At 49.3% G+C, this 11,190-nt stretch overlaps 1 protein-coding gene and 1 long non-coding RNA gene across 2 annotated transcripts; both read left to right on the top strand.

The window, feature by feature from the left end:
* Nucleotides 1-285: 285 nt before the first annotated feature.
* Nucleotides 286-4,280, top strand: LOC115579460 (uncharacterized). The gene is made up of 2 exons (XR_003983652.1): nt 286-707; nt 964-4,280. It is a non-coding gene; the product is annotated as an uncharacterized LOC115579460 (long non-coding RNA).
* A 2,116-nt stretch (nt 4,281-6,396) lies between these two features.
* On the top strand, nt 6,397-10,086 carry sox4a (SRY-box transcription factor 4a). The gene has a single exon (XM_030412647.1). It carries the CDS (start codon nt 6,878-6,880, stop codon nt 7,991-7,993), a length of 1,116 nt encoding a protein of 371 aa, XP_030268507.1. The 5' UTR covers nt 6,397-6,877; the 3' UTR covers nt 7,994-10,086.
* Nucleotides 10,087-11,190: the final 1,104 nt, after the last annotated feature.

Below are 11,190 nucleotides of genomic sequence, written 5' to 3'. Positions count from 1 at the left end.
GTTTAGTGTCGATGCTGGCGCTCGGGAGTAATGATCACACACAGCCAGTCGGACACACACCGCCAGAGCATTGCAGGAGTGGACACAATCAGTCTGAGCAAGGAATTGCCACACGCACACACACACACACACACACAAACACGCGCACCTGCCTTAACACACACACACACACAAACATGCGCACCTGCCTTAACACACACACACACACACACACACACACACACACACACACATACAGCGGTACAAAATGTTCCCCTTCTTCTCCTGCCGCACTGCAGAGCCTCTGCTGCTCGAACACACTTAGCAGTAAGCTGACTCGAGCTGATACAGCCACAACAACTGAGCAAGAGATGCCAAACCCTTCACCGCGCACACACACACCTCCTCCCCCTCCTCCTCCTCGTCCTCTTCCTCCAGCTCCTCTCCTCCGCCTCCTCCTCGCTCTCTGCAGCTGAAAGCCAGTGCAGACAGATAAGCAGGCAGCCAGAGACGGGCTAATCCTCCCACAGTGAGAGATGTTTTTTTTCGGATGGTATATGATGAAGAATCAAGCTGGGGAGAGACGGAGAGGCAGAGGATGAGGGAGGCAACATGGGGAGGGGATGAGAGGCAAAAAGGGGAAAAGTGAGACGAGGATAACGATTAGCAAAATGATGAGGACAAAGGGGGATTTCTGTGGCGTTATTACAGTGCAACGAGGGTTGAGAGTAAGTTTTATTTTAGTTCTCTCCTCTTTCTTCCCCCCGCTCCCCTCCTCCTCCCTTCGCGACGTGCCACCCTCTTCGCTTTTTGATCAAAAATGCTACACAGTTTGCAAACCGAGCCTCCTCTCCACCCCGCTTACCATGCTCTCAATCATCCTCTCTCTCACTCTCTCTCTCTCTACGCACCCTCCACCCCCAACCTATCCCTCTCTCTCTCTCTCTCTCTCTCTCTCTCTCTCTCTCTCCATCTCTCTCCCAGTCTGACTGAGGCTGATGTAGGTCAGTGCGTCTGGAGCCTGTCTGGAGCGGCAGAGAGCCTCAGAGCTCCACGCCTGGTCCTCGCCGACCCCTGCAGCCGCAACCCGAGCTGAGGACACTCTCTGGGCTACATGAGGACAGAACCAGACCGCCTGCCCTGACCTGCCTGAAGGAGGATGTGCCTGCAACAGAGGCGGAGGAGGAGGTGGAGGAGGAGGAGGATGCGGAGGGAAGGAGGAGGGGGGTGCGGGGTGATGTGGGCTTCCTGTATAGCATCGAAAGCTTAGTCAGCGTATGTTGTTTACATGTGGGTCTAAAGCCTCGACGTAGATGTAGACGAGGCGAGGCAGAGCGGAAGGTAAAGTCGCAGGAGATCGAGGGGAGATAGGCGTCGCAGTCGTCTGCGTCTCCTCGCTGATGTGCAGCACTACGGAGAGTTTTTTTTTGATGGGGGGGGGGGGGGGGTAAATTTTTCATGCAATGTTGCCTCCGCTCCCCCCTTCCCATGCCCCCTCTCCACATTCTGTCTGCCTCTTCCTCCACTCGCCACCTAACTTCTTCCCGATGCTTTCCTGTCTCTTTCCCCAGATTTCTCCGAATTCCCGTGTCTGCAGCCGTCGACGTCTCCGCAAAGAGCCGCAGCGACCCGGCAAACTCCAAACTCCGATGCGACTTCTCTTCCTCCCCAAAAACAGAACGAATCAAAAACTGTCTTGTCTTTCTTCTTTCGCAGTATATCCACTCCTGTGCTGCTCCGCACAGATCGAGAACCTGGAGGTGTCCTTTCCCGAAAATGCAGAATACCGAAAGTGTCCATCCTCCAGTCGTCACATGTCGACTGTCCTTCTGATGGCTACCGATAAGCGCGAGGACTACGAATTTTGCAAAAGAGCATAAAGCTCTGTTGACGACTTCTCCATCTCCTGATCCTGCTCCTCTTTCCTTTCCTTCCCCCCTCCTACTCCTCCGCTCTCATTCTCCGCTCCTTCCCACTCCTCTGGCTTTTAGACAATGCCCCCAAAAAACCGATCGTTGTATCAGAGTGTCTGAGTGAAGTAGAGTGCAGCTGTGAGAGTGGCTGAGTGTGAGTGTGTGTGTGTGTGTGTGTGTGTGTGAGTGTAAGTGTGTGTGTGAGCGAGTGTGTTTATGTTTGGGAGCGAGTTCAGTGTGTGCGAGTGCGCGTCTGCGCTCTCAATTTGACTCTGCAGCACGTCTGGGTCCTGCAGCGGTACACTGCCACATAGCTGGCTCTGTCTCACCGTGGGTTTGTGTGCGTTCATGCATTTGTGTAGGTGAGTGTAAGTGTGAGCTGGTCTGCATCGCCGTGACACAGCAATCATCTGACCTGCTTCGTCATCACTTCCCGGGGCGGGGGATTTTGGGAGTACCCGGGGCGGGGCATCGCCGGCCCTGACGACACCTCCGTCTCACGCTCATTTATTCACCCGCTTCCCTCCATCTGACCCCCATCAATTTTGCTTTTTTTTTCCAATTTGCCCAAATCCTCTGGACTACAGCAGAGATGGAGGAGGGCAGCGGATGAGGGCGACTCACAGATCGCTCCACTCTCATCTCATAGAGAACACTTTTTTAACTTGCCGTCGCCTCTCTTTCCTCCCGCTCTGCAGTCACTCTTCACTCCACCTCTGGTCTGTACGTGTTGTACCCACAAGGACGGCCTCTCTTTTTTTTTTTTTTGTCTTCACATCCACATGTCGCTCAGCCGCTCTTCCTCTCTACCGCTTTCTCTGTGTCTCCAGGATTTTTAAAAGATGACGGAAGATCAAGGAAGAAACTACTCCCCGCATGATTGACTTTTCGTGTCTCTGAATCCTCTAACTTTAGGCTCGATTATCAAACATAACGAAGGAAGTAGACGAGTGAAGCTTCAGGTCATAAAGATCAGCTTAAAGGACAGTATGGTGTCATGGAATGATGTAGTGAAAGAACACAACAGATGAAGGCCTTAAAAAACTACAAAAGAGGCGAACGGGCAGCTTTAACTTCAGGGGCGTCTTTAAAGGGATTGCACCATTTTGCGAGGCGTTCCTGTTATTTTGTCCACTCAAGTCAAAGCATTACTAAAAGCATTTGTCTGTTTTTAGCTCCGATTGTCAAAGTCGACAAGAAACACAGAGGGACGCAGGGAAGCATTAGATACTGTGTGCTCCGCGGCAACTTAAAAATAACCGGCTCCGCGAGTGTTGTTGTGTAAGGACTGACAGCAGTAGGTGGGTGATATGGCGAGATGGCCACCTGCACTGTCTGCCACATCCACACGCAAAAAACACAGCGCGGACAAACTGCCTGCGGATGAGTCACACAACACAGGGAGCACAGACAGAGTGTGTGTGTGTGTGTGTATGCAAATCGGTGCTTAGTCTTCAGTTTTTTTCTGTTTAACTGCAGCGGTGGCGGAGGGGACTTCCAGCTGGCTTGCAAAAACTTTCAATCCCTGGAAGAGCTCCAATTCAGTTAGGGCTGGACACACACACAAACACACGCGCACAAAGGCCTCATTGTGTCTGACCCCGGATGACGAGCAGCCCGGGTCAAAGTGGCGCGTCATTGCTAGGCGGTTGAAGAAGGCAAGTAGATGGTAATGAGCGCCTCTGTTCGACTGCACGCAGAGACACACGCGCTTATGCACTCCATCTCCCCGCGTCTTCCCTCTCCACGTCTTCGCTCGCCCTTATTGGATTCTTCATTTCACCCTGTGACGCCTGTGCGTGCTCCCGCTTTTACTTTTTTTTTTTACATTTTTTGGCTGCAGCCTCTACAATAAACCCAACTCCCTGCGAGGAGGCAGGCCTACACACACTCAGTCACATGCTGTACGCTCGTCCGGCCTGCAGTCTGCTCGAGGGTCAGCCTGACACGTTAGGTTAATGTTTATGTTTTATTAAAAGGTGTGGCCGCATATTAAACACGGCCACACCTCCTGCCTGACTGAAGCTTACGTAAATGTGTTTTTAATGTTATTTTCTGCTCTCTTTTTATATTTTTTCCTGCTACAGCTTCTAATGGAGTGTCCCGTGGTTAGCAAAATGCTACTTCACAGTGACAACCCTTTTTTTTGTTGTTGTTTTTATTCATGCAAACACTCAAACTTCAACCCAGAAACAATAACGTCAGTGAAACATCCTTGGAAAAAAAACAACAACGGTGTAAACAGTCTGACTTTAAAGGTGCACTATGTAGTTTTTGGGGGATTCTTCATGACTGATTTTTTGTATGCCTTAACAAACTAAATGATCAAACGCACTGTGTTTTTGTGACTGAACAAACAAACTGAATAAACAAAGTGAACTTAAAGGACAACACTTTGTTTTTTTTTACTTTGTTTATATGTGGCGGACCCTTCCGCCTTTCTAGCTTCAAACGGTGTTCTGGGGACCTTATTTCTTCTCTGAGAACAGCTTGTTTATTCACTTGTGGAAAGAAAAAAATGTACGATTGCCTCATTTATATTGTAATCATTAAAATTCGGTGTTAGATTTCCCTCTCCCAAACTGCACAGTGCTCCTCTAATGCTGTTCTTTAAATGAATTTCCCCGCTACAGCTTTAAACGGAGTGTCCCGAGGTTAGCAACCTGCTACTTCCCGGCGACAACCCTTCAGTGTTTTCCTTTTTTGTTTTTATTCATGAAAACACTCCAACTTTAACCTAGAAACATCAACATCAGTGAAACATCCTTGAAAAAAAAAACAAAAAAAACAAACAAAAAAGAAACCCACAGAAGTCTAATTCTAGCTCGCACCTATCCGGCACGCACTGTTGAGAAGTCGCAGTAATAGCCCCAGCCTCCCACAGCACTCTCTCATAATGACACCATCCCTTTAGGCGTCAACAGAGCCGAGACAAAGCGCCGGTGTATTTTGGGGTAAACACATGGCAACTCCAGGCAGCTCTGAAGATGACAGAGCGATAGGGGCCGGCAGCGTGGCGGGGCTCTGCGTCCTGCGTCTGCCAGAGCCTCACATCTGCCGGTGACAGGGTGGAAAGCTACCTGACAGCTGCTCCTCACACATCCGATAAGATTACAGGTATACCTGCTCCACCTGTTTAAACAAACCGCCGTGCGTGAGCGCGTGCATGCTGGCCTCTGTGTGTGTGGAGATAGAGGCAGATAGTAATCCAGTGGCAGGTGCACACTTGTAATTGGGGCAGCTCAAGATATAGACTGATGAGGAGGCTCATTATTATTTATGTGTTTGATTTATGTAAGCGCCCGGTGGGGGGGGGGGCGAGGGGGGGTGTAAAGGAAGGAGCCGTGAAAATGTAAAGACTTTGACTCTTTTAGGCTGACGTAAATGAAGAACACTCATCATGAGCGCGTCGTTGGGCTACGCGAAGATCCAATCGCGCCACAGGAGCACATTTTTCACGCTGATTGTCGAGGCTGATTTCTCACACACACACACACACAAACAAACACACAAACACGCTCTCGTGTCAGTCAGCGCTCATGACATCACCTGCACGGGTTAATGAAGGCAGGCTCAAAGCAGCCGACTACGGGATGGAGATGCATCGTGCTCGCACGCGCGCGCGCACATACATACACACAATGCACACCTCATCAGCTCCCTTTGGCTCTAGCCTGACATCTAGCGACACAGGCTGTAATGTGATCCTACATGACACGGACGTGTTAACATAATGTGGCTGCTGTGGAGGAGGAGGAGGAGGAGGAGGAGGAGGAATGTGGAGCTGCAGGAGTGACTCTGTTATTTCTGTGTGGCCCTCATACATAATTCTACACATTCCTAATTATTGGTTCCCAGCTCCCTCTGGCTCACCGTAATGCACTGACGCGGGGCGTAAATAAAAACACACCTCGCTTGCATCTGCTTATAGCGCCCCGGTTGCAGTGATGTAATGATGTGAGCCGGTGCTGTCATGATTTGTGAAATAACAGGTTGGGCGAGCTGTGTTTGGGTGGGTTCGCCCTCACGCTTACATCCCTGCCTCACCACACTGCAGCGTGACTAACACAACATGTTGTGGCTGCCTATTTTTGTGTGTGTGTGTGTGTGTGTGTGTGTGTGTGTGTGTTTTCTCAGCACTTCCTCACCCCCATTACCCATCCTCTAAATTTAGTCAATACTCATCCACATGAAAGTAATCAAGTTCTAAGTATATCCTTGTGAGCTTCCCCTTGCAGCGGGGGTAAAGGACACTGTGTTCCTCTAAAACACACACACACACACACACACACACACACGGACAGACAGACACATGCATGCACACCAAGTTCGTCTTTCTTCCAGTGGAGTCTGACAGGAATGAGGTCAGACACACCGATCCTCATTGCACATTATTATTATTATTACTACCCGTTTTTTTTTATTCAGCCAATGACAGGCGAAGGGGAGTGGCCTGGGTGAAAATCAGGATGGAGACAGACGCCGATTGGCTCTTATATCTCGCGATGAGGGTATAAAACGGCGAGGTTCTCGTTGTTGTGTTTACAGTAATATTACAGAGCGCTCAGGAAACAGGGAGACTATGAGAAAGCGCAGCCGCTCCATTCAACCACATGGTTCCTCAACCGCACAGACAAGCTGCGCTGCAGACAGCCAGGTTCACATAAGGGACTTACACTGCTGTTGCCCACAGCGGCGCGTTTTGAATCGAGCAGGACGAGTTTTCAGCCGCACAGGCAGTTGAAAGTTGCTGTTAGTCTCGGGATTTATTTTTTTTAATCTTTTATCCTGTTTCCGAGAGGCGCGCTCGTAGAAGTTGAGAGCTGAACTGAAAACGAAGAGACTTGGGTGAACTTTTTCAGAATTGAGAGCAAGTGAGGACTATTATTGTTTTTGTGAAAGCCTTAGAGGTTGTTGTTTTTTTTTTTGCGCACTTGAACTTTGTGAAAGCACTGAGCGGTGTTTCCAGACACTTGGAGGAGAAGATGGTGCAGCACATGAGCCAGACAGAGAGCGCCCACGCTCACTCCCCCGGCGGAGACTCCACGGACACGGGAGAGATGGACTTGGAGATGGACGTGTCTCCGACCCCCGAGTCCCCTTCCTCCGGGGTGCGCAGCGACTTGGCGTGGTGCAAAACTCCGACGGGTCACATCAAGAGACCCATGAATGCCTTCATGGTGTGGTCGCAGATCGAGAGGAGAAAGATTATGGAGCAGTCACCGGACATGCACAACGCGGAGATCTCCAAGCGGCTGGGGAAGCGCTGGAAGCTGCTGAAAGACACGGACAAGATCCCGTTCATCCGCGAGGCGGAGCGGCTCAGGCTCAAACACATGGCCGACTACCCTGACTACAAGTACCGGCCCAGGAAGAAAGTCAAGTCGGGCAGCGGGGCGAGTAAGCAGGCGGAGCGCGGGGAGAAGAGCGGGGAGCGCAGCGCCAAAGCCGGCGTGAAAAGAAGCCCCGCGTCCAAAGGAGTGAGCAGGACGCACAAACAGGGGGGCGTGAAGAGCGCTCCGGGGCAGGACTACACGTCTCCCGGCGACCACCAGGCGCTCTTCAAATCCAGGTCAGTGTCTGGAGCCAGACAGATCCCAGAGAAGCGCGGCGGAGAGGCGAGGCGCGGCCACATGTTCGGCGGGGCGGGCAGCCTGGAGAGCGGGCCTCCCTCTGTGGGAGTCCCGGCCAGTCCTACTCTGAGCAGCTCGGCCGAGTCCAGCGACCCGCTGAGTCTGTACGAGGAGCAGAGCCCGGCGGCCAGCGACTCCTCACACACCGCGCGCCTCAGGTACGCTCGCGCCTCCTCCCCGACACCTTCAGCCTCTCACTCTTCCTCATCTGTGTCATCTTCATCATCAGATGAGGAGTTTGAGGACGAGCGGCTCGACCTGAACCCGAGCCCCGGGTTTGAGAGCATGTCCCTGGGCGGCATGGGCTTCTCTGACGCGGAGCTGGACCGGGACTTGGACTGGAGCTTCGGGGAGTGCGGGGCGGGATCTCACTTCGACTTCCCCGACTACTGCACCCCGGAGGTCAGCGAGATGATCTCAGGAGACTGGCTGGAGTCCACCATCTCCAACCTGGTGTTCACCTACTGAAAAAAAAGGACCACGGTGAGGAGAGGAACCGCGACGTCCCCACCACGTTTTGAACTGTTCAACAACCCCCCCTCATGACAGGCGCGTGCGCCCAGACCACAACGTTTCCGCCGTTCTTTCACTGAATAAGGGAGAGTGAAAACAGGAAAGAAAAAAGGTGGCCTGTGTGCGAGTTGATGCCCAGGTACGCGCGGCTCACAGACTTGGACAGCGCTCGGTGCGCTTGACGGGAACGCGCAGACAGAGGGGGAAATGCTTAGTCTGCATTTGGACACGGAGGAGGAGTGAATGTAAGCAGAGAGCAGTGAAACACACGGACTCGAGCTCAAACGTTCAGAGGATGAGGACTGAGACTGAACTCTGAATCTTGATGTTATTTTTGGGTCGGGAAAAGGGGCATTTACTGGAGAGCTCGTCATGTTTGGGTTTTTTCTTTCTTTCTGTTTGGTTTCGGTTAAGATATAGCCAATTCCCATCGACCATCAAGTTGCTATTCAGGTGTAGTTTTTTTTTTCTCCTTCTCCGAACTCGAAGTAGTTTGATTATCAACACGCATGCCCTCCGAGATAAAAGGAGGATTTTGTTGTTGTTAAAAATGCGTAAAAATGTTCATTGCTGCGTAATTGCGCAAAAATCTTTTGTGTGACCATAGGACACAATTCACTATCACCAGCTTCTCTTTCAACGGCAGGACATAAAACAAAGACTGACTCCAAACTTCAGAGAAACCTTTCTTTTTCTGAAAACCTTTTTAAACACTCAGTGCACAATTCAGGACCAATGTTTCCCCGACGCGCATCCTTTCTGCCTAGTGCTTCAACTTTGTAGTTCCTCTGTGTCAGACGACGTTTTTTATATTGATGTATTTATACCGGCCAAACTTTTTTATACATAGAAGTATTGTCCTCGTACAGGTCTCGTTTGTGTTCGTGCACATACACCTGTCTGTATCCAGCGCGGAAGGGCTAGAAGTGTATCTTATTTAAAATGTCTGACGTCTCTCACTTTTAAGGAGATTTGAGTGTGTCATGATTTTCTACTTGTATTTTTGTACAAAATCTATAGAAAGGGTTTTTTGTTTTTTGTTTTTTCCCCGGCGAGTGGGTAGCCTACAACATTGTTGTTCGGATCTACATTGGTGTTTAGACGTGCAGACGGGGGGGTTGTTTTGGCACAATCTGACCTCACACAGTGTTTACAGTATTTACCCACATGCTTCTTAATGGCACAGTGACTCCAGTTTCACCAGCCAAGTAAACAATGCGCCACTGAGGCTGCTCCCAGTCTGAGTGGTGACTGTTTTCTCCAGTACACATAGACCTAAAGTATATGAGTGAAAGATCCCAGAGAGTCACTGTTTGGATAGAGCTAATACCTCTGTGTGCTTTTTTTTTTATTATCAAGATAAGTTTTATTTGAACCACTGGATGGAATTTCACACTCATTCCACTTTGCCTAGACTTTGGAGGGAGGGAGATGTATGAAGTGCTTCATCTGTTATTGCGCAAATTGCATCAAAAAATAGTATTTAACCTTTCTGTACCTGTTGGCTAAGTATAGCAGGCTAATTGTTTTCCTATATTATGGCATGGCAAATAGCATTTGTATTTCAGATTCAGGTATATGTAGCTATAGCTGTTGTGTTTAAGATTTTTAAAAGAATAATAACATGAAGATATTTATGTAAACTGACTGTACTATAAGCAAAGATTGTGTGTTTTATGTATGATGATGATGATGATGATGATCAACGACAGGCACTAGGACAGCCCATCTTTGGACATCCTTATGTTGAAGATGATTGTGGTCCAGGAGTTTCTTTTTCTCTCTCTTTTTTTTTTTCTTTTGTACCGTCGAGACATCTTTTTTTTTTTTCTATCGTCCTCTTTTCTTATTTCATTTGTGCAATATGCTGTGTATGATCATGTTTTGTCCAATCATGCCAATATCATTTTTTGATGTTTAATAGCTCAAAAACCAGCCAATGTTTGGGTCAATCACTGCCTCTCAGACCTCTGTACAGATTGTTGTTTTTTTATTTGTTTTTCTTTTCTTCCAAGAAGGAAATAAAATCAGCTGGAACTGAAAAGTGTCAAGTGTTCTCCCCTCGTGGTTTTTCCCCTTCTTTGACCCCGTCCACTTGGTTACCTTACAGCTTCATGTAACACGGTGAAAAAAAACCCCACATCAGCCACACACGTCGAAGCCCGAAGGTGAGCCTCCACTCTCACATTCCAGGGCCTCATTCAGAAAGATCCAATCTGTTCCTCGGATGTTTACACTCTTTGTGTGTGCGTGCGCGTTGAACGTGCGCGTGTTTGCGGTAGGCAAGTGTGCAGCTGCAGACTGTGAATCAATAGCCAGCCAGTGAATCGATAGGAGTGGTCTCTTTCTCCATCTCTTACTCCGTCTGATTCTACACGTGCAGAAAACGTGGCTGCCATGGAAACACTGTATCCATGAGAGAGGCTGCAATACGCTGCGCCACCCCGTGTGTCTGAGTGTGTGCGTGTGTGTGTGTGTGTGTGTGTGTGAGGGATAAGGGACACAGACTGATCCATCGGGGTGTGGTGGGATAGGTGGGGGGAGGCGTCAGACATTTCTGCAAGGCATGACTGGAATAAAGGAGGATGAGTGTGTGTCTGTCTGTGTGTGTGTGTGTGTGGGTGCAGAGGGGGGGTGTGTGTGTGTTTGTCTGTCCTGGTGGATCGTGCAGGAGACTGCTCCCAAATCCAATTAATTCCTTCTGGATGCGTTCATTTGTCTAGTACATCTGACGAGAAATAGAGGCAGAAAAAAAAAGAAGAAAAAAACGGGAGAGAGACCCCTGAGGTACAGTATTTAGTGTGTATCAATTTACGCCCTATTCCACAAGAGACATTGGTAATTATTTCCATCTCTCTCTCTGTCAGGAGAGCAGGGTCGTCTCCAGCTTCCTCTGACATGTCTGCCCGGATAATGAGAAAGATAAGGCATGGTCATTACACACACCATCCCAAAGAAGAGACGCCGGCCCCCAGATGGCTGCAATAAGCCTGACATCACACAGGAAATAGTGTTTGAGGTGTCCCTTCTTTTTTTTCCTTTTTTCTTTTTTCTTGTTTTTTTTTTTTTTTTTGAGAAAAAAAATAAGAGTCAAATCAACACACCCTCTCCTCACACACACACACACACACACACAATCTCACACTGGCCCA

This window comes from Sparus aurata, chromosome 3 (genome assembly GCF_900880675.1).
Source record: "Sparus aurata chromosome 3, fSpaAur1.1, whole genome shotgun sequence".
Lineage (NCBI taxonomy): Eukaryota > Metazoa > Chordata > Actinopteri > Spariformes > Sparidae > Sparus > Sparus aurata.
The sequence above is the reverse complement of the archived record's forward strand: the minus strand, read 5'-3'. Positions and strand labels throughout refer to the sequence as shown.